The 26,377-nt window shown below is 49.5% G+C and overlaps 1 protein-coding gene across 1 annotated transcript in view; it reads right to left on the bottom strand.

Moving 5' to 3' along the window:
- Positions 1-726: 726 nt before the first annotated feature.
- TCF7L1 (transcription factor 7 like 1) overlaps positions 727-26,377 on the bottom strand; it is a 148,642-nt gene continuing 122,991 nt past the window's right edge. The window contains exons 4-12 of the mRNA XM_045828540.1: positions 19,957-20,040; positions 7,678-7,810; positions 6,664-6,766; positions 6,316-6,399; positions 5,063-5,206; positions 4,263-4,422; positions 4,068-4,175; positions 3,290-3,365; positions 727-2,118 (exon numbers count right to left, since the gene is read on the bottom strand). Of these exons, the coding sequence (XP_045684496.1) occupies positions 1,685-2,118; positions 3,290-3,365; positions 4,068-4,175; positions 4,263-4,422; positions 5,063-5,206; positions 6,316-6,399; positions 6,664-6,766; positions 7,678-7,810; positions 19,957-20,040 (1,326 nt within the window). The 3' untranslated portion in view covers positions 727-1,684. The remainder of the gene's footprint in view (positions 2,119-3,289; positions 3,366-4,067; positions 4,176-4,262; positions 4,423-5,062; positions 5,207-6,315; positions 6,400-6,663; positions 6,767-7,677; positions 7,811-19,956; positions 20,041-26,377) is intronic.

Here is a 26,377-nt window from a genome sequence, read left to right on the forward strand (position 1 = left end):
AAAGTAGGTTAGTGGTCGCTTAGTTTTGGAAGAAATGGAGGGTGACTTCTAAAGGGTATATATGGGGTTTCTTTTTGAGGTGATAAAAATGTTCTAAAATTGACTGTGATGATAGGTGCAAAACTCTGAACATACTAAAAACCATTGAAGTGTACACTTTAAATGGGTGAATTATATGTTATATGAATTATAGGTCAATAGAGCTGTTACAAAAAAATTAGCCCTGGCTGGTGTGGCTCAGTGGACTGAGTGTGGGCCTGCAAACCAAAGGATTGCCAGTTCGATTCCCAGCCAGGGCACATGCCTGGGTTGCGGGCCAGGCCCCCAGTAGTGGATGAACAAGTGGCAACCACAGATGTATATTTCTCTCCCTCTCTTTCTTTCTCTTTTCCCCGCTTTTTATTTATTTATTTAAAAATAAATAAAATCCTTAAAAATTAAGTAAAAATTATGGTGCTAGGTACTATGCAAAGCAGATGAAGGTCATCCCCCATATCTCAGCGATTCCAGGGCAAATGGAAGCAAGAGTCCCTCCCTGCAGATATCAATTACTGATGCTGACCGGTCGCTGTACACTCGCAGCCGAGTTGGATTCGTCTAGCCGTGTCATGCCTGTTACATATCCCTGTCCAGCGAGTGCTAACCCTCTTTGCGCGCCCACAAAAATCTCACACAGGGCGCGATATGAAGAGGGCTTGATTCAACAAAGGGATTAAAACACTCAGAAAAGGTCTTGCAACTGCAATTTTATTTTCTTTTGTGAAAATAAACAGCTTATTGGGAGTTCAAATTGCTCCAAAAACCCCATAAAAACAAAAAGAAATACACACAGAAGCATGTGAGGTGATGGGGAAGGGAGGACGGTCTTCAGAACTTTGGCAGACTGTGCCAGCACTGACCCGGGTGACGGGAGCCAGTCCCCGGAGCAGGTGCTGGCCGCCGCTCTGGGACTGTGGGGGGCCGACCTTGACTGGTAAAGGGGTGGAACACAGACTTCGTCACTAAGGAAGTGGCAGGCACCTTGAGTCCCTTTAAATGCAGGGAAGAACCACTTCAGAGGACCTTTTCCCCCATCAAAGCTGGGGGCTGGAGGCTAGGGGCCACTGCAGGAAAGGGGGTGCTGGTGGAGACAAACCAGGCAAAGTGTCTTCTCACATGGTGACAGTCTTACAGCGGGCAGAGGACGAGGAAGATGTAGGCAGGAACCCGTGGAGCTGAGCAAAAGAGAAAAACTTGGGCGAGGTAAAAGCTAATGTCCAGGGGCGGGGTCTGACGAAGAGCGACAGGATAGAACTCGCAGCAGTGGCCGCCATGCAGGCCGGGTGCAGGCCCGGGCACTGGGGGCACCAGAAGGGGGGAGGCGAGTATCAGAGGTAGAGAGAAGGGGGTCTTTGCTCAGGTCCACCCACCACTGCACGTATGGGAAGAATGCCACACTACTTTTCAATTCTCTTTCTTTCAAATACTTTTTTTTTTTTGTGAGTTTTGTTTTATTTTTTAAAAAAGCCTTACGATCAGCTACTGGTTACATCTACAAAATGTAAAGTACTGTTGTTACCAGTCACTTTACAGAACAGTCCAGAGTGGTCAAATATTGACCAATAAAGTTTCCTTTTTTTTTCTCTCTTCTGAATCATTACTACTCGATGGGTCACTTGACAGCCTGCATAGGTCACAGGGCAGCTTAGTGAGCAGACTTGGTGACCAAGGAAAGAGGCTGGGCCTGGAGCACTGGGAGGGCCTGGTGGGCATGGAGCGTGGCCGGGAAGGAAGGGGGGGAAGTCAGCAGAGCTGTGGGCATGGACCCGAGGGGGAGGGGCCGGGAGAGGAGTGGGGGCTGGCTGCCCATCTGGGCAGAGGATGTGGCTGCAGCCTTAGTGGACAGGAAGGCAGCCGAATGGAGAGCCAGCTGGGCCCGGGCCTCTGGCTTGGTGGTGAGGGAGAGAGGCTGGGCTTGCTCTGAGTGGGTTGCAGCAGGGGCAGCTGGTGAGGCCAAGGCTGCAGAGGGGGTGGCCGGAGAGTCCAGCATGCTGCCGTGGGATGAGGCAGGGCTGTCACAGGGCTTCTCAGGGGGCAGGTACTGAACACACGGCTTCTTGTTTTTGGAGGCCAGAGTACCTAGGGGGAAAAAACCCAGAGGAAGTGAGCAGCTAGTATCTCAGTTGAGGTGGAGGCGGCATCTGGAAACAAAATAATCCTTCCAGGGAATAAAGTGAGGAACTGAAATCATGTCCAAGGCTTTCAGGACTAGAAAGCTGCATTCAAGGACGCCTAGAGCGTAGAGAAGGGGCAATGCCAAAGTGACCAAGAATGATTCAGTGTCTGACTGGAAGGAAGACAGCTCATCACCTTCCCTGCCTAAATTTCATCCTTTTGAGGATGGAGCTGCATTCAATTTGCTTTAAAAATCTTTAGTTTACGGTACTGTCCGAGGTGGTGTAGCACCGGCTAAGCAGCATGCTGTGCAGTGGATTTTGCATCACATACATTATTTATGTGTGCTCATATGTAGATGAACACACAAATCATGTAGAAGGAAGGAAGGAAAGAAGGAAGGAAAAGAGAGAGAGAGAGAGAGAGAGATAAAGGAAGGAAGGAAGGAAGGAAGGAAGGAAGGAAGACGAGGAGCCAAAGCACTTTCGAGGGCAGCAACAGCTTCACACTGGTCCTGGCGTGAGCAGGAGATGGAGGCGTGACCTAAATGCTTGTCACAGCGGGAATACCTCTGCGCCCACTAGGTGCAATTCTGGTGTACATATTTTTGGCACAAAGTGGCCCTCAAACTGAAGCAAACTATTCTGGTGTTCGCCCAACCAAAAACACTGGAGGCAAAGCTGATTCTGTTGGACTCGCTGACAGGTGATATGTCAGTCTCTAAGGTGCTGCCTTCCTAAGGGAATTTCAACTACATTCAGTTTTCACCTCATGCATTGATTTTACAAACTAACCTCCCACTAAGACGCAATTGAAGTGAATGCAAAAGCTCCTAAGCTTCAAAGTGAGAAAGTACTTGGGACCCAATTCTGCCCCCACCATTTAGCCAGCACAGTGACTGGGAAAATTCCTTAACTTCTCTGAGCCTCTTAATTGGTCGTCTCTAAAAAGGGGGTTAAAAGTAACACTCACTTGAGTATACATGAGGCAGCGGCCCTGAAACATGGCAAATGGCAGCTGTTGGAATCCAGCACTGTCATCGCACCCATCACAGACTCAGGTGTAATGCGCAGGTGGGGGCAGCCATGACAGCGGGAAGGCAAAGAAAAAAGGCAGTGACCTCCTCCAGACTCACCCTCTGCCTCTTGGACTTGCTGCTGGGACTGTGTCTGTGACAGTTGCTTTTCTCTCTTTCTCTTCTTTTTCTTACCCTAAAAAATATGGCCAAAGGAAGAGGTCCCTGAGAGAGCAATTGGCTTTTCAGGGTGGTGTCCAGATAGGAAGTGGGGAGCAATCAGATTAGATGGGCCCCACCCCGTCCAGGGGTGCCACCCTCCCTGCCCCATTCAATCCTTCCTCTCTAAGTCGGGTGTCCTGGTCTTTGGAGGGCCTCGCCTCTCACTACACTCAGGCTTGCTTTTCCATCTATCTCCCTAGCATGGTGGTTCTTGATCTTTCCCTGAGGTGTCCTAGGTCCCACTGAAAAGTCTAATACAGCTACAAACCCTCTTACCAGAAAAAAGCAAGTAAGAACATACATACAAAAACATGCGTAGCTTCAGGGAATTATCAGACATGCCAGCTGAGGTGCACGCACTGGTCTCTGAGCCCTAAACTAGGAACCCCTGGCCAGGGGCGTTCTACCACCGGGAGCTAGCTCATGGCTCATATTGCTCCCTGAAGTAGGGAGTTGAAGGATGGGTCCAGGCCAACGGAAGGGGCACCAATTTAAGTCTGTTGTCAGGACATCAAAACCATGTCCTTGTTGATCTCCCAAGAACTGAAATGCCTTCTGTATTTCTATAGAAACACGGGCTTCTCCCTGGCCTTAAGAGTCCTCCATCCAGGTGGCTGGTTCCCCTCTCCCCCTTCCTCGTGCCTGTGCTGCTCCTGAGGCCTGGGTGGGCACGTACGTAGTTGTCCCGGGCTGACCAGGTGGGGTAGAGCTGGGAGTGAAGCTGCCGCTCCTTCCGGGCCAGTTCGTAGTACTTGGCCTGCTCTTCTCGGGACAGGTTGTGCCACTGTGGGAGAGAGGGCCAGAGAGGGCAGGGAGCAATGAGAGCAGGGGACACGGCCCACACCACCTGGAGGGTGAGCGCGGATCTTACCTTTCTCCCCAGGATTTGGTTAATGGCTGCGCTTTCCTTCAGGGTGCACTCAGCCACCACCTTGGCCCTCATCTCCTTCATATACAACATGAAGGCATTAAGAGGCTTCTTCACGTGGGGTTTCTTCTCTTCCTCCTTTTTCACCGTGACTGGTGATTTCCTGGGAATAGGTTAACACGTGTCAGCTGCCATCCAGCTCCCCAGTCCCCGCCTCTCTGTGCGGCTAAGGGCCCACAGCGCTGGGGGGAGATGAGTCGCTCAATGCTAATTCAAGTGGCTGCTCTCAGCACCTGAGAATCTCCCACTAGTAGCTCCAAGTCTCTGGATCACCTAGGCCGTATCTATGAAAGGAGACTTTCGTGATGAAGGAGCAGAGAGTGGTTTGACATGCACTGGTGATGGTGATGGAGAGGAGGGGGCAGGACCCTTTGGCAGACGCAGGGGAGGGGCTCTCCTGGGCCAGGAGGCACCGACTGGCTGCCCTGCCCTTCACAGCCTGGTGCTTGTCTTGGCTCAGCCACAGGTCAGCCATGTGACGGTGGGAAAACTCCTTTCCAGAGGGAGGGAAACTAAAAGCTTTCTCTGATTCTCTTGCAGCCTCTAAATCCTGACTGTAAAGCTTTTTTTAATGTGAGAAAAGATGTGTAATGTCTCAAAGAGTCAAGAGGGACTGTTCTTAGGGGAGAGGATTTGCGGAGGGAGGCTGCAGGGCCACCCTCTGAACGCCACTAGGAGAGAAAAATACATGGCAACCATCGCCCAGAGACTGGCCACCCCAGCCCAGACCCCGGGCTACTCACGCGCTCACAGCTGGGCTCAGGCTGGGGGGCGCCGGCTCCTGCTTGACGATGGGGGAGACGATGGCGGGGTGAGGAATCCCTGAGGTGGGCAGACCAGGATGGGCCGGAGCCACCATGTGAGGGGAGAACCGACTGGAAACCAGGCTGTGCGACAGGTTGAAAGGACGAAAGAGGGAGTCAGGCTGAATGCTTGTCACCCAGCAGAGGACTCGGGTGGCTCCCTGCCTTTAGTGCAGAGGCACGTAAACAACTCTGCAATGGCCGAGTTTGAGGGATGGACAGCCATTCACTGACCTTGCTGGACAGAACCAGGTCTGGGAAGCACCCAACAAGCCCCCCCTCCCCTACAGGGTTCCTATTTCTGGTGCTGGAAGCGAGTAGGATGAGAAACAGACAAGATGGTATCGTGGGTCAGAACAGGGTACACAACGGGAAAATAAGGGCTCACGTGGGTTGCACTTCCTTTGTCATTAGAGGTGCCGTTGTCAGGTAGAGCTGGTCCCTGTGGCGGAAGTCCCCTTCTACTCCCCACTCCCCTGACATCATTTCAGGAAAATCAATCTCCCAGTCTCTGGCTTTAGTGACTGTACTCAAAAGAGCTTCAGTGGACTTTCCACACATTTCTCCTTTTTTTGGTCTATACATGTGTGTGTACAACTGTAAAAATCCAATGAGTTGTATACCTAAGATGTATGTATGTACTATTATGTTTTTCTGTTTTGCTTCAGTGAAAAGTGGGTAGTACGATCATCTCCATGGATAGGCCACAAAAAGGATGCACCAGAAGTACTGAGATCCACGGAGCTTCCAAACTCAAAGGTAAGGCAGGTAGTGCAAGCAAGTAAAGCAGGCCAGATGAAATACCATGGGGTATGGTGGTGGGTTCTGGGAAAACTACAGAACCCCTAAGAAGTGGTTCTCAGAGTGTGTCCAGATCAGACACATCAGGAGCTAGGTAAGGGGAAAAAAAAAAAAAAAAAGAGCTTCACGGTCATGAAGCCCAGCATGTGGGGACACGTGACCAGCAGGTTGAGAGCCAAGGCTTCGAAATTCTTCTCTTGGAGAGATGGGGGAAAAGTGACCCTGTGGGCATGAGAATCCTTCTTACCAGGGAGGTGGGGGAAAAAGCGAGTCTGGGCCTCCTCGTTTGCTGCCAGGAGGAGGCTGTTTAATCGTCAGCAGTGGCAAGGACACTAGCAGACAACCATTCCCTGCACTGCCCCTCTGTGTTCACAGCCCATCTCCGGACTCACCTGGACATTGAGGCGTTCATGGCGAGTGCAGGGTACGGGTGCCTGAAGCCACCAGGAGGAAGGGAGTACATGGGCTGTCCTTGCCTGCAGGGGTTAGGAGCAAGGAATCTGGTCAGCATATTGGGTAAAATGGGAGTGTTCAGGACAGAGAAGGAGAGGGGTTGGGGGGAAAGGATGAGAAATAAATGGCAGGAAGTGGGAAGTAAGGCTTGGGAAGTGGGAAGTAAGGCTTGGGAACCTGGGTGGGGGGGGCAGCTGTATACAGACCCCATGGGCAGCTGGAGGTGCACAGAGCAGAACTGAACAGAAGGAAGGAATGAGGGTGAGAAAGGCTCCAAGTTTCCTTACTGTGGGACGAGCCAGCCGAGGGGGTGGGGGATTTGTCCGACAGCTCCGGGAGACAGTGGGTAGTATGGAGACAGCTCAGATGGGTGAGGCGGCCTGGGGATTCCTGCTTCCAAAGAGAGATGTGTCAGACTGCTCCCTGGCCCTGCTGGAGCACTTTAAAATAACATCATCTGGGAGGTTCCGTGCCGTGTTCCCACCCAGGCGTTCTGGAGCCTGGAAGATCCTTTCTTTCGCTATCCGTGCCTCGCCACCTCCCTAGCTCCGCTGGTCAGCTGGTCAAGGACTTGTTCAGGAAGGCCGGACTAATGCAGTCTCTCTGGCTACATGGGTCCCATTTCTGTTGGCAGCGTTAACTCTCAGCTGCTTATACTGGAGTTGGGATCCAAGAGAGGGACAGGAAATTCTGCACTGATGGACCCAAGCTGTCCCCAGAGCCAGTAGCTCACTACTTCTCTAGGAAACCTGCCTCATCTATGGAGAAACAAACTTTGGATTCCAAGTCCACATCTGTCCTCCTTATTATCTGTAAGTTGTAGCAACTGTTTCTCTAAAGAAGGGCCCCCAAATACTTTGATCCACGGTAACTCTGCAGGAATTTCATGAAGACTATGGCGCCCCGGGACAGACGGGTCTGGTGAACAAGTTAAAAGAAGCCGACTCAGCCTTGCTGCTGTACAGCCTGGCTAGGCCCAACTACTTGAAATGTTCAGGTTAGAGTAAAGGTCTGGGTTTAGGGAGGCACTGCCTGCAGTGTGCTAGATTTCAGGGAGAATAAAGCCAGGCCCCATGTCGCTTAATTCCCGTCCACCCTGACAATAACCCTGGGGTGTAGCAGAAGGTGCAGATGAAAAGAATCGATGTGGCTACAGTTAGTGGTTAGGGCTACAGCCCAACTAAGAGTTGGTGGCGTGAGTGGAACCCAGGTCAAGTGGGTACTCCCTGACAAGAGCAGCCCGCCCCTGCCTTCCCCCTTGGAGCCCTGCACGGGGCCAGCCCCTGCAGCCGCAGACTCACCTGTCTTTGGATCAATCTCCGGGGAGAGGTGTGTGGGAGGGGAGCCGGGGGAAAAGTGGTCGTTGCTGTAGGTGATGAGGGGTGTCAATGGGTGCATGTGATGCGGGTGCTGAACAACAGGAACTTTATTCGACTGAAAGACGGAGAGAAGGAGACTAGGGACAGTTGCCAAGGAGACGGAGAGTAAAATCAGCTATTATTTACCGCGTCGAATTTGTGCCAGGGATTTTCCAGGAGACACCGCCCTCAACCCTCCTACAGCCCCTGAGAGACAGTAGCAGAGGAGGCATTACACCCACCCTCCCACGCACCCTCTTCAAAACAGCCCCCCGTGAGATCTCACATAACCAGCCGGCTGTCACTTCCAGGCCGCACAGACACAACCCCTGGGCACTTCCAGTCACACCCCACTCTGCTGACTGAATTACCCCATGGTTTCATTGGAAATGCTGGTGAATGGAAGGGGCATGTACCATTATTTATGTAACTACTAAGAGAAAAAACCCTGGCATATCATGGACATATCCCAATTTCAGAAATGCTAAAAATGGGAAAAACCTTCATGTCCTAGAATCGGTAAGCTGAATCAACTTTTAAAATGCTTTGAAGTAATCTAACTTAACAATAGGATCTTATAAAAAGAGCTGTAATTTATCCTGTACTACGAGCACAGGGCTAGATGTAATGCTTGGTCCTTACTATAACCTACCAAAGGAGCTATGATTATCGCCATCTGAAGATGAAGAAATGAGCTCGGAAAGATCAAGTGCCTTAGCCTGGGACACCAAGCCGGTAGGCGGCAGAACTGGGCTCACACCACCACTTTCTCTGATTTATCGGCCTCCCCAAGAACCTGATCAAAACATCTTGGTCAGAGAGATAGGATAGACATACTTTTTTAGTTTGTCTGTTTAACAAAGAGATTTGTAAAAAGGATGGCGATATGAAGGCAGCCGAAGGGCTTGAACTCCAAACTGCTGTCTTAAGTTTAGACTCTCCATTTCTTAGATTCTAGAAGCCCTTTTTCCCTTTCACGTGGTGCCCATTGGGTGCTCACAATGCAAACTCCAGTCTGTACATCTCCTAGGCATCTCTGTGCTGGCAGAAGTCGTAGTCCATTTTCAGTATGTCAGGCAGAGATGGGAGGCTGAGTCCTGGAGCAAGGCCCGGTGCCCAAGGCTCTTGCTCCCAGACCCGCAGATGTGAGGCTGAGAGTTCAGACCTTCTGAACCACAGCCACTAGGTGGCGCTGGCACCTGACTGGGCCCTGCAGGTACCTGGTGTTGAACAACTTCCTAAGTGCCGCACGCCCGGTCCGCCCGGTCCCCCCTTCACGGTTCAGATTTATAGAATGACTACAACTAAACAAACAAACAAACAAACAAACAAACAAACAAACAAACAAACAAACAAACAAACAAACAAACAAACAACCTCCATGATAAAAAAGACTAAACAGAAGAACACCAAAATACAAAATACAAAGAGTAGTTATGTTTGAGTGGTGGAACTATGGGTGATTTTGTTTTGTCTCCCTCTCTGTATTTTCCAACTTTTAATTATTATCTAGTTAAAATGTATACTTACGACAAACACAAATTTTCTAAGAAATAAATGGAAGTTATGTTATAAAGCATTGGAAACCACTATCACCCCAGCCTTATCAAGTCACTGTTAGCATTTTGGTGTGTCTCCATCCAGTTAGACATTTTGTGCATGTTTTTTATTTACATTTACTTTACTTACATCATTTGTAGCTATATTTTTAGTTAAAAGACTTTTCAGCTTTACTGAGGTATAACTGACAAGTAAAATTGTAATGTACTGAAAGTGTACAGTGTAATGATTATATATTTATATTTAAAAACACTTAATCGTATTATGAAATCCTGACTGCCTAAGTGCTGTTGATTTTGGCCTCATCCGGAGGCCAAGCAGCACTGAAGGCAGGAAACTCACAAAGCAGGAAAATATGAGTTACATTTGAAAATGTAGGTATCCTCACTTAAATGCTGTTATTACAGGTCTCCAGTAGGTGGCATCATTGTCCAGAAAATGGAGAGTCACAGAAAGAGTAAGGAAGATACGCTATTCCTTGGTCAGTCAGAGTCAGAAGATGTGGCTGGTAAGGGAGGAGGGCGGGCTCTTTAGGGCTGATTCAGGAAAGGCTCTCCTTGGAGGCTACCATCCCAGCAAAACTTCCAGCTCATTTTCTCCTCAGCTGCCTTCAGGACAAGGATGTCCACGCATAATCTCAGGCCCCGAGTAGGAAAGCCGGGAACCACCCTCCACCTCACAGTGATAACCCAGTAGAAACAGCACGCACAAGCAAAGGCATGGGTGTTTGCTCAGCACCGCAGCTGAAGCCAGCTTTCTCCAAAGAGCATGGCAGAGCCCTCTTGGACCTAAATCCTTTCTTTAGGATTCTGGGGCTGCTTTGTGGGTGATGCCTCACCCAACTCAAGCACACCCAACTCTTTCCTAGTCCAAGTGCTTCATGTCTACTTCAGTCTGTTTCTAGATTTGGTCCAAGCCAAACTTCTTTAAACTCCTATCCTCGAGGAAGCAATGTGTATCCTTTCTCCCACTGTTTGGCACTTACTTTAATTTTTTTAAAATTTATTGATTTTAGAAAGAAGAAGGTTGTGGGGAGAGAAGAGAGAGAGAAAGAGAGAGAGAGAGAGAGAGAGAGAGAGAGAGAGAGAGAGAGAGAGAGAGAGAAGCATAGACTTATCATCCCACTCATTTATGCACCCATTGCTTGATTCTTGTATGTGCCCTGACAGGGGATCGAACCTGCAACCTTGGTATATCTGGATGACACTCTAACCATCTGAGTTACCTGGCCAGGGTTAGGACTTATTTCAAGTTCCAAGTAGAGCCAACAGCACTCAGCTCCACCACAGACTGAGGAGCTACCTCTCAGCAGCTTGTGTGAGGCCCTCACACAGCCTCCTGGCTCCTAGTGTTCACTCACTATTTGCTCTTCTTCCTGATCCTGATTTCAGAGATAAGGACAGGGTTTGTAGCTAAGGCAAAGATGAGCCTTGCCTTGGAGGCATCACCCACAAAGCAGCCCCAGACTGGCCAGCAGACTGTCCAGGAAACATACCCTGAGTTTCACTGGTTTACTAACTAGACCTGATTTCATTTATTTAAGAAATCTTTTCTATCTTCATTCAATTGTCTATTTACTGATAGAGGCAACCTTCTTTTTTCACAACCAGAAGTGTTTTCAAGAATCTGTGCTTAAACACAGGGCTGCGGGGAAAGGAAACTGGAATTGTTCCTGAAATGCCAGCCCCCTCGCAGCATTGTAACACACAGGAGAACGGGACCTGAAGTGGTCGGGGGCCAGGAGGGGACCCGTTTCCCGCAGTTTGCTGAGAGTGCTCGTCTGTGAAAGAACGAGCATTTCCCAGGGCTCTTGGGCTCCAGCTGCAACGCTCAGCGTGTCTCCGGTTCTCGTGTCTGGGACACGTCACGCTGTCAGCTAGGCCAGGGGTCTCCCAGTGTTTTTGATCATGCAACTCAATCAATAAAAAATGTCGGTTTTGTCATGTTTTTGTTGGTTTGTGATATTATTAGTATTTTAAGAATTTATTTATTGATTTCTCTTTTGTTTTGAGCGAGTGAGAGAGGGAAGGGGGGTGGGGGGAGAGAGGGAGAGAGAGAGATATCAATTCATTATTCCACTTATTGGTACACTCACTGGTTGATACTTGTATGTGCCCTGACAGGGGATTGAACCCCAACCCCAGTGTATTGGGATGACACTCCAACTTAACGACGTGGCCAGGGTAAAACTAAGTCGCCTGTGAATCCACGGAGCCGGGTTCAGGCGACCCGCCCTGCACTGCAGTGTGCTGACAACCAACACAGAAGTGAAGGCCCTGCGTACTGACCCCTCATGTTGCGAACGGTAAAGGGGGAGTTCTTCCTGATGTTTTAGATGAAAACATACAAAGGACCGTGTCCCCACCCCCAACCTCAATAGGATACCCGTATCTGTTTTCCCTTTAGAGGTAATTAGACTCACTGCTCAGAGCACAACTTCCTCTGCATGTGCCCCATTCCAGCTCCTAGGAAATCCTCACTTTCACTCCTTAGCTGCCTTCCTCCTAGCCCCATACACTGGCACATCGCTTCAGTGACTATTCCTTCTACCCAACGAGAACTCATCAAGTATTGCAAGACAGCTGCCTGGTTCCCCGAGGCCTTCTTTTCTGGGCTCCTCTCTTCTGGCCCTCGGTTTACACCACAGGCACCAAGGTGTGCAGCCAGGAGGCCGCAGGCTGTCAGAGCAGACGTGGGCAGAACCTGCACCTCCGAAGGCGCGGCTGAACTGCTGAACTATCTGGCCCTCCGGAATACACATCTTATTTGCATATTTCAAAGTTGCTAAGAGAATAATTCTTCAAAGTTTTCATTATAGGGGAAAAAAATTCTGTAACTATGTGACTAGAAAAAAATTCCAAGGTGCCTTAAATTAAATTACATCAGGCTGAAGGGTGGAAGGAAGAGACAAGAGAGGTTAATCAGTTCACAGTTGTGGGCCAAAACCAATAAAAGACTGCACCCACCCCGAACTAGCCCCTCTTCACCTTCTCCCACCCCTTTATCTGTAGCAAAATGACCTCCATCTTCTCCCCCAAACTTACTGTACAAAAGAGCCTGTCAGCACCGGAACAGTGCAGCAGTCTACTCCTGATGGAGCAGACAGCGCTCATGTCTTCTCCATCAGGCCTGCTGCCCGTGGTTCAATTCAGACTGCATGTCCCAGGACCTGGTCCTCGTCTGGCTAGCATGTGGCTCAATAAAATCCTTTCTTTCATAAAAGTATTCGGTTGTGAAAGTTTTTGTTTAACATATGTATGGTGATGGATGTAAACCAGACTTACTGTGACGATCGTTCAGCAGTATGTACAGACACCCAGTCACTGCGCTGTACACCTGTGCAGTGCAGTGTGTCAGTGATACTGTAACAGGGTGCCGCCAAGGGGGGGGACCCCAAATAGGGACCCAGAACTCAGGGTGTCCAGGAAATATTAGGATGTCCTCATCACCCCCCTCCCCCAAAGGTGTGGGTTGGGGGAAGGGACATATGGAGCAGGGCCATTGAGAGCTGTTTTGCATAGCAACAGCTTTGCAGCTAACCTCTGGTGTGGTCATTTACCATATCTATAACCTTTAACTAGTTGCATAGATATCTTAAATAGTCGTGGCCATGCTCTGAGCCAGGGGAATGGAAGTAACTTCCCCACCAAGATGTAACTGGAGGACAGGTCCCCAAAGTTACAGCACCTGTGGGAGAGCTTGGAGAAAATGGTTCCAGGACGTGGGGGCCACACCTGCCCAGACTCACGAGGGCAGCTCAGTGAAGCTGGAAGAATATGAGAGTGCTGGCAAATGTAACTAATTGTGGGCGGAGTCAGAGGAAGGGCTGCAGAGGAAGATTGGCGTGGGGATTTAAACCCAGACTCGGCAGCCATTGGAGAGAGAACCATGCGGCTTTGCCAGAGTGGGGACCCCTGCAGCTTTAGAAGGGGGAACCACCACCCGGCTTTAGCAGAGATCCTGTCGACACAGCCGATGGTGCTGGGAACCGAGGGAGGCCTACCAGCCAGGATGGATTACTGAGAAGAACAAGGGGCTGCCTGAGCCACGGACTTCTATTTCTTTCCCTGAGATACAGTACCCCAGACTGGACAAAGGGGGAAGGAAGGACTGTGTGTGTTTGTGGGTGTTTTAAGGGACTTTGGGATTTTGATGAAGACATTAGGTCACTACTCTAAGTTTGTATAGCATTAAATAAACATTTCCTTTCCTTTTCACAAATCTCTGGCATTGAGAGATGTCTTTCCTATAAGGTGGAGGACATAATGAACCTGGGGGGTTCCTTTCGGTAATAGTACATCGCCCTTGGCCACCCAGGCCCCCCTTTGTTCTGTAACACTACCTCAGTGAGTTTTTGTGTAAAAAAATAAAGAAAATACCAAGAACAACAATAAGAACAGCGAGTATTTATGTTGTATTAACTACGGGCCAGGCAGCGCTCTAGGTCTTGTGAACGCACTGGAGAATCTTGTCTATTTAGACAAAATACCTGTCCTCACAGTACTTACATTCTAACGGAAGAGGCGGGCAATAAACTAACTAAATAAATAATATATTAAACAGTGAAAAATGCTTAAGGGGGAAAAGTAAGCCAGGGATGGCAGATGAGAAATGAAGGGGGAATGGGTTGGAAGTTACACAGTTGGCCAGGGAAGGCCTCAGTGAGAAATAACTTTCAAACAAAGGCCTGAAGGAAGTGGGGAGGGAGCTAGATGTGTGGACAGGTGGGGGAGGAGCATTTTGGAGAAGGAACACGAGTAGAGTGGTTTTGAGGCGGGTGTATGCTCAGCACATTGAGGAACCACGAGGAGGCCAGTGGACTAGAGAGAAAGATGAGCAGAAGAGGGTCTATATTAACATGTTACCAAACATTTCCAGAGCTCCTAATATATGACAAGCAGCGTGCTACAGGCTATGAAGGATAGAAAGATCAGTCAAAAGCCTCCTCATCAGGCAACAGTAGAGATAAACTGCTCAGGGCACTGGAGTGCCTTCTGGCCCTTCCACGCAGCGGCACTTTTGAGGTCTTTGCAAACGACAGCAGGCAGAGAACTCTGGGATGAATCTTTCCCATCAAAGCTCCTCCTTCTCACTGTTTGCTGACATTAACGTTGCAAAAGAGAACCTGACGTTACCTTTGTTTTTGTCCCTTTGGCCCTGGCCATTTCTCCCCCACACATAGATGTTGTGGGGAAAAAAAAGAATTAAATCCTTGCAATTTAAATTGTTGTAAATGTCAATGTTCATTTACTTTGTAGAATTCGGGTAAGCTCTTCCAATCTATAAATTCAAGGTTTTGTTCCTGAAGTTTGCTTTGATTTTCATCTGTTGTTGCCTTCTTTCATTGCTTTGGTCTCTCTCAGGAACACTGTCTACAGACTACCCCCCGTTTTTCTCCTCTATCCTCTTTTTCAGGGTCATCAGTGCACACAGATTTGACTTGCCAAAATGACCATTTGGCTCCATACTAAGATTGCTAAGCTGGGAGACATGAGTGAGGATTCTCCAAAGCTAAATCTCAACAGCAGAAGCTAATGGAAGGAATGACGGAGACAGGTAACCATCAACCCTTCCAACACTCGTGGGTGAGCGTTTGGTGAGAAATGGGACGTTCACGGGGCTCCAAGGCCTCTCCTACAGAGCACTGCAGTGGGGACGCACGGCAGACACCACCAAAACCCAGTGGTCACAATGCATGTCACCGGAATGGGACACACGGGCGCTGCAGGCTGCCTCCCGCTGTGATGCACTCTGCATATCGTCAGTGCAGGGTGTTCTTGCCAAGCACACCCAGGAAACAATCAGATAAACCCAAATTGAGGGACATCCTTGAAAATGCCAGGGTCAGGTCAGGCAAGACGAAGGCAAAGAAACTTCACTAGGTACAGGAGATGTGAGAGGCAGAGCAACCAAATGCAATGTGTGACTCCGGACTAACTCCAGAAACACACACACGCGCATACACACAGACACACAGCTGTAACAAATAGTTACTGGACCATTTACTGAAACTGGAATCTATATTGTGAGCTAGCTAATAATACAAAATGTTACTTTCTTGATTTTGGTAACTGTACTGTGGTCGCCATAAGGGAATGTCTTTGTTCAAAGGAAATACATCTAAAGTATTCAGGGTTAAAGGGGCACAATGTCTCCAACTTACTCTCAAATTACTTAAACAACAAAACAAAGCAAAACCCAGACCAGCGTGTGTGCAAGGAGAGCGAGTACAGGCGAGCATTGGCTACAACTTTTGAATCTGGATAAAGTGTGTATGGGAGTTCCTTGTATTATTTTTTGCAGTTTTCTCAGACATTTAAAATTATTTCCAAGTAAAAGGGAACACTGCGTGCAGTAAGAATTGAAATCAGCACTGGAGGTAGAATAGAGCAGTAACGGGCTACGTGGTGAGTTCTGGAATTGTTTTGGGTCTGCACAGGTACACTGGTAAGAAGACAGAGGCACTACAGGTTTAAAGGGAAACTACAGCCAGTGTTTCCACTCGAGGACGGGCACGCTAGGCATTGGCTGCTCAGCTCGGCGGTGGAGCAGCAGGCCAGCCACTCGTGAGAAGGAGGCTGGCTTGACAACCGCTCACGGGACACAAAGTTTCAAGACACACTTCTGAGCGTGGCCCAACTCGCAATCCCGAAACAGGGCGCTTGCTTTCATTGAAGGTCACCACCTAGAAGCCAAGTTACAAGTGCATGTGCACGAACAAGATGGAAATGCTACACAACAGAATGTTGTGAGTTGTGGGGTGATAGGTCTTTTTCTGTGTGCTTTGGCATTTTCCCAAGGGTTCTACACAGTGCGTGAACTACTTTCACGGTTAAAAAAAGATTTAATTAAAAAAAAAAGTCCTGAATGAGAAGAGGGATTGGACCCAGGGGTAGAGAGGGGTTTTAGGAGGGCTGTATCTATTCTTCCCCAGACCATTTTTTTCGTCTAGTCACTCAACAAATGTCCCCTGAGCACCTCATGTGCACCAGGCATCGTGACAGGTGTTGGGTAACATAAATGTGAAGAAAACATGCAACTGCTTCTCTGTGTCGGCCACACTCTGGCAGTGTGTCTACTTGTTTTGTGTGGCTGGGCAGAGAGCTCCAGGGAGACAGTGTGGGGAAAGATGGGCTAGGCACATGGGGCCATGGTGAGGGGTTGGTTACATATAAAAGATCGTTGTTGCTTAGCTTTTAGAGCTTGTTTGGAAGGCATAAAATCCAAGAGGTAATGACACTTAACTCCATCCCCACACCGACCTGGTGACGACCTGTGTAAACACGTCTCTGGGAGAGGCGGCTGCGACCTGACTCACCAACTCCCTGTGCATCTCAGTCTGTTGGCCTTGTGTGCCCTTCTCTCAGGGCAACCCTCACTGAGGAATAATTGGCTCACAACTCTAAAATGAGTTTAATAATCAAGTCTTTTCATTTTTCTAATAAAAAAGCCAGTGTCCAAACTTCCATGACTGCTTCAGTAACCTTTAAGTCCTGCCTCTGCCTCTGGCCCGGAGAGTCCGGCCCCCGGTACACTGAGATTGTCTCTAGAACTCCTTCCCCTTCTGCCTTCGGTGTGCAGGCAGGGCAGTGTTTCTCAGCGCTGCCTGCCCCTCAGAACGCCCGGGGAGCTTAAAACACAAGATGCCAGCCCCACCCCAGACTAAATCATAACTCGGGAAGAGGAGATGCTAAATTCCACAGGCTCATTATCTCTACTACCGTTGCAATCCATCCATTTGATCTGGCACCTAATTCAGGACCTCTTAGACCGCTAATTAAATGGTATTTTAATTGTCTTTCCCCCTTTTAATAACAGCCGTGGTAGTGGTGGCGGCAGCGGCAATAGCAAGCTAATAGTCGCTCACGGCTTACTTTGTGCTAGGCACAATTGTAAATTTATCACAATGCACTGGCTCATTTTTGCTCAACTCTAAGAGGTCAGGTCCTTTTCTAATTCCCATTTATGGGTGGGGAAACCCGGGTAAAGAGAGATGAGGCAATCTGCCTGAAGCTGCACAACTAAAGGCGAAGCTGGAGTTTGAATGCTCTGCAGCACACAGCTGCCGCACACACACCGTCCTTCCCACGTATCCCAGGCACTGGAATGAGATGCTTGGACTCAACAATTTAAAACAGTGCTTCTTCCAACCTGTAGAATTTCAAGTCAATGATAAGGTTTTCTCCCATGAATGTTCCTTAAGCTTTTGAGGCCTGTTTCTGGTTCCCACATGAGACTACAGAATATGGTAACACGCAGTTTACTAGAAAATATCCATTTTGCTATCTACGGGGGGATTTATCAACTGTTTGTGCTCTACTCAGACAAAGTAAGAAGCCCCACAATGCTGAATCCAGATCTGTGGAGCACACCTTTTCAACAGCTGGATGTCTGTGTGGCAGGCAGAGCTAAGGATATAGAACCTTGCTTAGAATTCAGGAATTTCATATATTTTTGTGTCTCACTAAGGTAATAAGTGAAGATGAGCAGCTGACTGATTGAGGTAAAGAGTTTAGCCCTGGCTGGTGTGGCTCAGCGGATTCAATGCTGGCCTGTGAACCAAAGGGTTGTCAGTTCAATTCCCAGTCAGGGCACATGCCTGGGTTGCTGGCCAGCCCCCAGCAGGGGGCGCACGAGAGGCCACCACACAGTGATGTTTCTCTCCATATCTTTCGCACTCCCCCTCTCTGTAAAAATAAATAAATAAAATCTTAAAAAAAGAAAGAGAAAGCGTCTAGAAAGGATACGGAAGCTTAGAGAAGGCAAAGAACTGACAATGGAATTGTAGAAAGCAGAGGATTGTAAAACACTGCCAGGTGTCATGGAGAAGAGAAAGCAGGGAAAACGACTGGACTTGGGTATTAGATGGTAAAGTGGAAAGCTGAGCCAGGCTGCAATGGGTTGGCTGAATAAATGACGCAAGGATGGAGGTGGAAGATCGAACTTTTGTGCAAAAACTTGGGCAGGAAACATGGGAGTGGGGTGGGGAAGGATAATGCTCACAGGCAGAAGAGAGCTGGACACAGGCTTCTTATTTTATCTGTCACACACGGGTTGTTCTGTGTAACAGGAAGGATGGCAAACTCAAAGAGTGCACGTGCTAGTTTTAAAGGGAACTCACTTCTCTAAAAGTAGATGGAGATTTTAGACAATGTGCAGAGAGATGGTATGTGGAGGAAAGAGAGGAGAGGGCCCTGCCTTATCGAGGGCTGGAGTGGGCTGTAGGATGCTGCAGGGTGGGTGGGGGCAGCAAAGACTGAAACAGTTAAAGAGAACTGGGCTGGGAGGGAACAGCTAGGTCTGTGGTAGGGTGGATGTGGGATGCCATGTCCTCCACCGTGACAGACTCTCACCACTAGAGGGCACCTGTACTTTGTGCTCTGCCATCTGAAATAGGCACCTGGAGGGGCATTCACCACCCTGGCCTGTTTCTGGGGTGTCTGTTCAGCTCCTGGGATGTCTGCTCAGCGGCTGCTCATGTCTGATGACTAGCCACAGAACCTCTCATGGGCAGCCTGCACCGGACGGCTGGTCCTGTCACTCACTGTTGCCTACAGACACTGGCCTCTCCCAGAGAGCGTGTGGACTGTGGTCTCCAGCTGTCTCCCCAGCGGAGGGCTGTGACAGCCATCCGAGAACTACACATGACAGCACTTTGTAAAGGACCAAGGGCTTGGTTCCCATAAGCGGTTCATGATTACTGGGGATCAGAGACTCGAAGCACCAGTATCAATCTCTATGTATACCCTCTTTCTCCTCAACTAGATGCTAAGCTTATAATGAAAAAGTATTATCAGTATTATCTTGAAATGTCTTGAATGCAAAGAAATAATACATCTGGGATTTGCTTTAAAACCACCTAGTGTAGCAGGAGGGGAAGTGTGGGGGAAAGGAAGAGGTGAAATTTTCCATAATAAAGTTTAAAAAAACAATGCATTCCCAGGTCTCCTTATCTGTAAATGGCTAGATCATGCCAACTGGGCTTCCTTCTAGCTGCATCTGCTGTGACTCTGAGACTCACAGTACAGGGGTAACACCAGTTAGCTTGTGGGATATGTAGTCTTAAGGTAAGGGTTGGCCTTAAAAGTCCAGGAAAGGAATGCAAGATTCCAAGATCATCTCTTACTTGCTTTCCATTTCAGTCCAGTGCAAGTGCTGAGGTGGTCAGGAGACCTGATGGGGCCCCTTGCTCCTGTCTCCCAGAACCATCCAGACTGCCCTCTGCAGCCTGTGTAGCCACAGGGCTTGGAAGAACCTTGGCTGCCCCATGGGTTTTCACGTGCATGTGTCTTACTCCATTCTTTTCCAGAACACACTGTAGAGAAGAGCTGCTTCAACTGTCGCTTGCAGCTCCAAGGGAGAAGCAGAGGCTGCATGAGCTCCGACAGAGGAAGAGCAAGCACCACTGCCCAGTGGAAGGGCCAGGGTTACCAGTCAGGGCCAGATGACCTTTCCAATCACACAGCACCCCAGGTGGGATGCTGCTGAGGTGGAAGGGGTGGAGAAGTGCACAGCCTCGCTGCTACAGCCCTGACGGCTGGGCTGCTCACACACTGGAGGCAATACCACCAGACCCAGCAGCTTCGGGAGGGCAGAGGGGAGGCAGTGACAGACAAGGTGAGTGTGAGTGTTCATTCCTTGAGCACTTTGAGACAGACTTACCAAGTGTGCTGGGGACGGTGACCTGGTGTCTTTGACTGTAGCACTGGAGGGGACATCCAGGAGGGGCCATTTCATCTGCAGGTACTGTATGGGAGACAGAAAACATGAAGCAGCTGGTGAGCAGAGGAGGAGCCCTGTGGCAGGGCTGCTGGAGAGTCAGAGATGTGATTCGCTGCAATGGCACACGCCCCGTGCTGCCCAAATGCCCCGAGGCAGAGTGTACATGCATAACCACCACTACCACCAACAGCTGTCATTTGGGGGAACACGCACAGCCCTACAGTGACCAAAGTGTTCAAAGAGCCTGTTGGTGAAGGTCATGTCCTCCTTGCTGTAGTCCTGGGTCAAGCAGGGCTCACCAAGGGAGCAAAGGCTCTCAGATGTCATTCCTACACCATTCAGTTCTATGCCCTACAGCATCAAACACAATGCTTCCTAAGAAATCGCCTCTCCAGAAGGATCTGGTGAGTAGATGAATAAAAACCATCTGCCTGGCACTTGCACAGTCATGGGTAATATCTATTCATACTCAAGGTGCAGAACTTACTTCATTATAGTGTTTTTCAACCTTGAAAAGATAATCCAGTACACACCCTGCCTTTTACCATGCACTATTGCAGAAAATCCAAACCAAATAGTGAAACAGCACGTGTGCACACACACACACACATTCTTTAAACAAACGAAGGCTTCTCCTTAACCTTGGCATGGCACGGTCTTTGGCAAGAGTCCGTGGAGAGAGGCAGGGAGGCCCTGGGAGAGCCTGCCTGCGCGAGGGGCCCTGGAGCTGAGCATCCACAGGTTTAGGGTCTCTCTCTGCCCAGGCGAGTGGTGTGACCCCAGGTGAGCATCATCACCCTGTGTCTCAGTTCCTAAGTCTGTAAAGCAAGGTCATTGTCATTAACTTTACTGGTTGTTAGGAGGATTAGGGACAGTGTCAAGTACTGAGCACGGTGCTTTGCATATGAGAGACCTTTGATAAATGGCAGCTGTGATTTCCACAAGCAAACCATCAGTCTCTGCCAGCAGCAAAAGCACGCATGTTGTCTCAGTGTCAACACTGACACGGTGCTGCCGGGCAGCAGACCAGCCATGCAGACTTGGCCGAATTGTCGAGGCTACTTGGAAAATGAAATCTCTAACAGGAAATGGTGGCTCCAGGAAGAGTTTCATACAGAGACAAAAAGAAGTCTTCGAATCATCCCTTGATCTGGCCACACAATCCCAGGAAAAGCCATGGTTTGGCCTTGACTGTGAGCACCAGATTGGATCAAGGGAGTGGGGCGGGCAGGGCTGGGCTTTCAGAAGTGTCCACAGGCAAGAATAATAATCCCAGGACGCATCTACCAGGGGCCAGGGGAGAGGCACACGGCGGGCATGATGGGCCCCGCAGGCTGGCTGCAGGAGGCCCTGGGCATAGGGGTGGTCTTTCTGTGCCAGGTCCTCCGGCCCCTGCAGGCCCAGCCTTACGATGGGACTCGCCTCCATGCCCGTCCTCTGGGGGTCCGATCTTCTTCCTCCACCCTTCCTGCCCCCACCCACCTCCCTCTCTACCAGGGCTGAGCTGGGATTTATTTAAATGTTTATGGCAAGTTTAAAAAGCCCAACAAATATTGCTATCATTAGTTAAAACCAATTTTCTCAGTGAATAACATTTTTGCTACACTGGCAGTTTTCAAAGTGTCCTGACACACATACCCCCATCAGTCTCCGCAGTCACCCTGCTGTGACGAGTCCGGCAGACCACCCCCCCAAGTCTGCAGGTGAGCTGAGGGAGGCAAACACAAGGTAAGCAGCTCAGCCCAACTTCACGATGAGAGCTGGGCAGAGGTCTCTCAGCCTCAAATTCCACACTTTTCACCACAACATGGGTCCTAAAGCTGTTCACGACCCCAGCTTTTTTAAAAAATAAATATTTTATTTATTTATTTTTAGAGAGAAGAAAAGGGAGGGAGAAAAAGAGAGAGGAAGAAACATCAATGTGTGGTTGTCTCTCATGCAACCCCTACTGGGGACCTGGCCTGCAACCCCCACTGGGGACCTGGCCTGCAACCCAGGTTTGTGCCTTGACTGGGAATCGATCTGGTGACACGTTGGTTTGCAGGCCTGTGCTCAATCCACTGAGCTACACCAGCCAGGGCACAACACCAGCTTCTTAAATACCGCCCCTCCAGCCCCCCAGCTCCCCCTTTACTCTCATGGGCTTTTCTCTCTCCTTTCCTGCCTTGAACAAGGCTGGCCACCCAGGAGCTGAATGAAGACGTACACATCAATGATCTCCTATAGGGACCAATGAGGGGGACAGAGCTTACCCTTGAGTGTTAAACATCACACTTATTTCCCTAGAAGCAACTACCAAAATATTTGTTGTTTGAAGTTGAACTATAATCACAAATATCAGTTGCTAAAGAAAAGTGTCCCCGCCACAACTCCCCTCAAAATACAACAGAAGGCTCCTAAAATCCATTAGCTCTATGGACACCTGACTCGCTATTTAGAATCATGAAGATGCATGCTGAGCATACCTCGTCCCTGCTGGCTTGCAAAGGCTGTTCTTACACCATGTGGGGTGGTCCAAGGCATCTGCCTGCACCCTAGTTTGGGACACTGCTGGAGTGTTGGGTCTTATCAGATGACCTCATAGACCATCAGGCATAGAGGCTTGTAGGGTTCTAACACAGGCTTTCTCAACCTCGGCTCTACTGACATTTTGGGCGGAACAATTCTTCATTGTGGGGGGCTGTCCTGTGCATTGTAGGATGTTTAGCAGCAACCCAGGCTTCTGTCTACTAAATGCCAACACCCCCATCCTCCTGTCTACTTGTGAAAACCAAAAATGCCTCCAAACTTTGCCAAATGTCTTCTGGAGGAGCACAACTGTCCCCAATGAGACCACTGCTCCTCGGGGTGAGGAGCTGGTACCCAATATAGTTTGTGTGGTGTGACGGTCAGTCTGCCGAGGCACCGGAGCTACCAAGGTGCAAACGTATAATAAATCACACACCACCCACAGTGAGGATTTTAGTAATAGCTGCTGTTTTGGGTTATCTATCACGTGCTTGGTGTCTCACCTAACCACCCAGAAGTGTGGAATTCCGGTGGGAGGAGGAGGCCACATTGGCCTCAGGGTCCACTCTCATTCACTGGCTTTATTTTTTAAAATTTTATTGAATTTATTGGGGTGACATTGGCTAATAAAATTATATAGGTTTCAAGTGCACGTCTATAATACAGCATCTGTATATTGCATTGCGTGTTCACTCACTCACTTTAGCTGAGACCTGGAAGCTTCGGAAGTGGGTGGGAATTTTCAGCTCTGTCCACCTCAGAAGTCTGGTCCCCTTGCAGATCTGTCAGACAGCTGAGGAGAGGTGGTCCTGGGAATACTGTGCGTCTGTCTAGCCTAGGACCCCTCCTGCTCCAGCCCATCCTGGAGGCGGAGGGTGCTGTGTGTGGAGAGGGATACACTCTGAGAAGCAGAGAAATGAAGGGCTGTCACTTCCCCTATTGCACCTTTCTGCATTTTCAAGATTTTGAAGTAATGAAGGTGGTGGTGATGGGGTGGAGTTGGGGGGAGACAGACGGATAAAAACACTGGTGCCCCCTGCAGCTCAGCCATGAAATGCCTCTGGATAGCAGTTCTGAGGGAAAGGAGCACTCTAGAGGGACAGCGGACCTTCCCAGAACCAGGCACAGGGGCAGAAAGAGCCAGCAACACCCCTGTTCTCCTCCCCGACAAATTTAGAGGTGATTGGGTAGTTCTGAATCCCCAGGTCAGGTACAGCTCAATGTTCAGTGGAAATAAACTTCTTGATTGCAATTCTCATGTAAGCCAGGCCCAGGATACCCCAGGGGAGCCACTCCTTGGTGGGAGCATGTCCTTGGGGATGAAGACGTTTTCACGATCATGGCACGTGGGCAAATTAAAACTGGTTTCTCTGAGGCCAGTATGGGCTCCATCAGCGGGGCCCTGACTGGTGTGTCGTAGCCAGGCCGCAGTATGCAGAAGGGTGGTCCAGCCACCGCCCCCTGCGGACACTCAGTGGAATGTGAAACACGGGACCTGTGTGGCAGCGGTGCAACCGACGGCCAAGCCACAGCAATGGCCACTGCTTATGAGATGTCAAGGGGATAAGGAATCTCCCTGATACTCAAAAACCAAAAAACACCCAGAACTACCCAAATGGCAAGCACACCACCCTTGGTGTATATATACTGCTCAATATGCTGCTGCATGCTGGGACTCTGAGATGGGACAGGTGCACAGTCCCCCGATCTTGCAGGAACTCTTTTTCGGAACAGGGTTCCACGGAACACACTTGGGGAGATTCCGCTGTCGTGGTTCACAGTGAGGTAGAGGGAGGCTGTGGTTTAGACCCTGATAAAAAGGCTTCTGCTCCTTCTCACTGGAACCGATTCTGTGTTCCCACAGCATCCAGGAGGTGTGTGTCTGCCCAGGGACGGGGTCCCAGCATGGACGCACTCTGTGTTCCTCAGGTAAAATCTATTTGGTCAGAGTGGCTTGTTTGTTCCTGCAGTATTCTGTGGAATGCTGACCATGAGTGTTTTAGGATTTCTGCTTCAACATTCCTAAGAAAGAACAAAAGTTTTCTTTCTTGTGACATCTTTGTCAAGTGTGGCTTTGGAAGTTATTTTGGCTTTGTAATTTATAAGGGGTGCTGTTCCTCTTACTTAATGTTCTGGGCCCCTTTCTGCATCTTGGGCCCCTGCCCAGGCCCTCCTCGAGGTGGCCGCTTGGCCGGGTGGGCTGCTTCTGTCGGACTCGGGCCTGGGGAAGGGTCCCTGTGAAGGGAGCTCCCGCCAGGAGCCAGAGCCCCCTTTCCTGCAGGGAGGCGGAGACTTGGTCCTACAGAATTCCCTGCTTAGCTTGAAGACTATATAGCAGATTAATTGCAGCTGTGCCCTGGAATTTCCCCAACACACAAATCTTCATGATGTAAAACAGCTGGGAGGAAATCCCAGCATGCTCTGTACAGAGGCCGAGCTGCCAATGAGCTACGGGGATTAACCCTCCGCCTCCCAGGAGGTAGGGAAGGCCCCTCCCCCAGCTTGCTTTGGTGTGGACAGGACTGTGGGTGAAGACGCCCACATTCTCCCCATTCACACGGTCTCACAGAAAACCCTTTAAGTGAGGCCTACGCAGGAGAGGAAGCAAAGCTTCATGTTACAGAGTCAACAGCAGTGCTCCCCGAAGGGGTGCAGTACAGTGGGAAGCAAGGAAACGAGTCATCCCCAAAGATTCCCAGGTGAGAACACCCCACCCCACAGAATCCCTTCTACTGCTCTGTGGTGGGAGGAACAGGCCTGGTGCAGAAAGAAAGACCCTCTTCTCTAGCTGTCCAGTCTTTCCTGTCTCTCTGGTTCCCCAGCAGTAAACAGACTCTGGGACCCCAGAACCAGGACCCCTTTAATAAAGAGAAGCTTTCCCACGCCTCCCTCTCAGAAATTGTATTGTGCACACAGCCTTCCGAGAAAACATCCTAGAAACCCAAGCTCGCAGACAGACAGCTGCCTACCACACAGCCATGAGGACACGATGCTCTCCACTTCTTTTTAAGGCAATTTTTAACATCGAGAATTATTACAAATGACAATGAACAAATGATCTGTTTCTCCTTACTCTATTTTGCCACAACTGGTGATGAAATCATTTCTCACCAAGATTCCTATTGAGAGTTTAGACTTCTAAAAACCAGCCTATCAGATCTCTCCCCTCCTGCAAATGCTTCCTTGGTTGTTTGCTAGGCAAAGGGGTACTTACCAGTCATTTGGCCCACCTACCCTTCTGCTTCAACCCTCCAGCTCCCACCCCCAACACTAGCGGCACTGAAGTCCTTCAGGATAGATCCGTATTGCTCAGCTGGTCCCCAGCCTAGCGTATGCTTTACTGGTGTGAAGCTTTAACTCCTACTTCAAAACCCAGCATCTCAGTCACCTTCCTGGACAAGCCTTCTCCGCTCTCCACGGGAGTCAGTCGCTCTCCCCTCTGTGCCGCAGCTGTGCTGGGTGATCCCGTGGCACTCAGCATGCGGCGTTGTCATCCATTTACAAGTTCTGTCTGTGCTCTGGACTGTAAGCTCAAGGGTCATGCCTGCACCTCCAATTCCTCACCTGGAAACCAACATTCACCACGTGTCTGTCCCACCTCAAGCCTCAGCACGTCATCAGTGCCGTGACCCCGGTTTCCACGTCCATGACAGTGGACTGTCCGGCCTCCTCCGAACCCTTTAGAGGTGTGGAGTGCATACAACGGAACCCCTTTCACTCTTGCGTGATTGGTTCTCACATTAATTGGCTTAGGATCGCCAAGAATTTGTAAATGCAGCTTGGGGGTGGTGGCCCCCTTCTCTGCCAGTTCCTAGAGTCCTGTTTAAGATCTTCTATTTTCTGTCAAAATGGA

The sequence above is a fragment of the Phyllostomus hastatus genome, unplaced genomic scaffold (assembly GCF_019186645.2).
Source record: "Phyllostomus hastatus isolate PE091 unplaced genomic scaffold, TTU_PhHast_1.1 phas_scaffold_78, whole genome shotgun sequence".
In the NCBI taxonomy this organism is placed as follows: domain Eukaryota; kingdom Metazoa; phylum Chordata; class Mammalia; order Chiroptera; family Phyllostomidae; genus Phyllostomus; species Phyllostomus hastatus.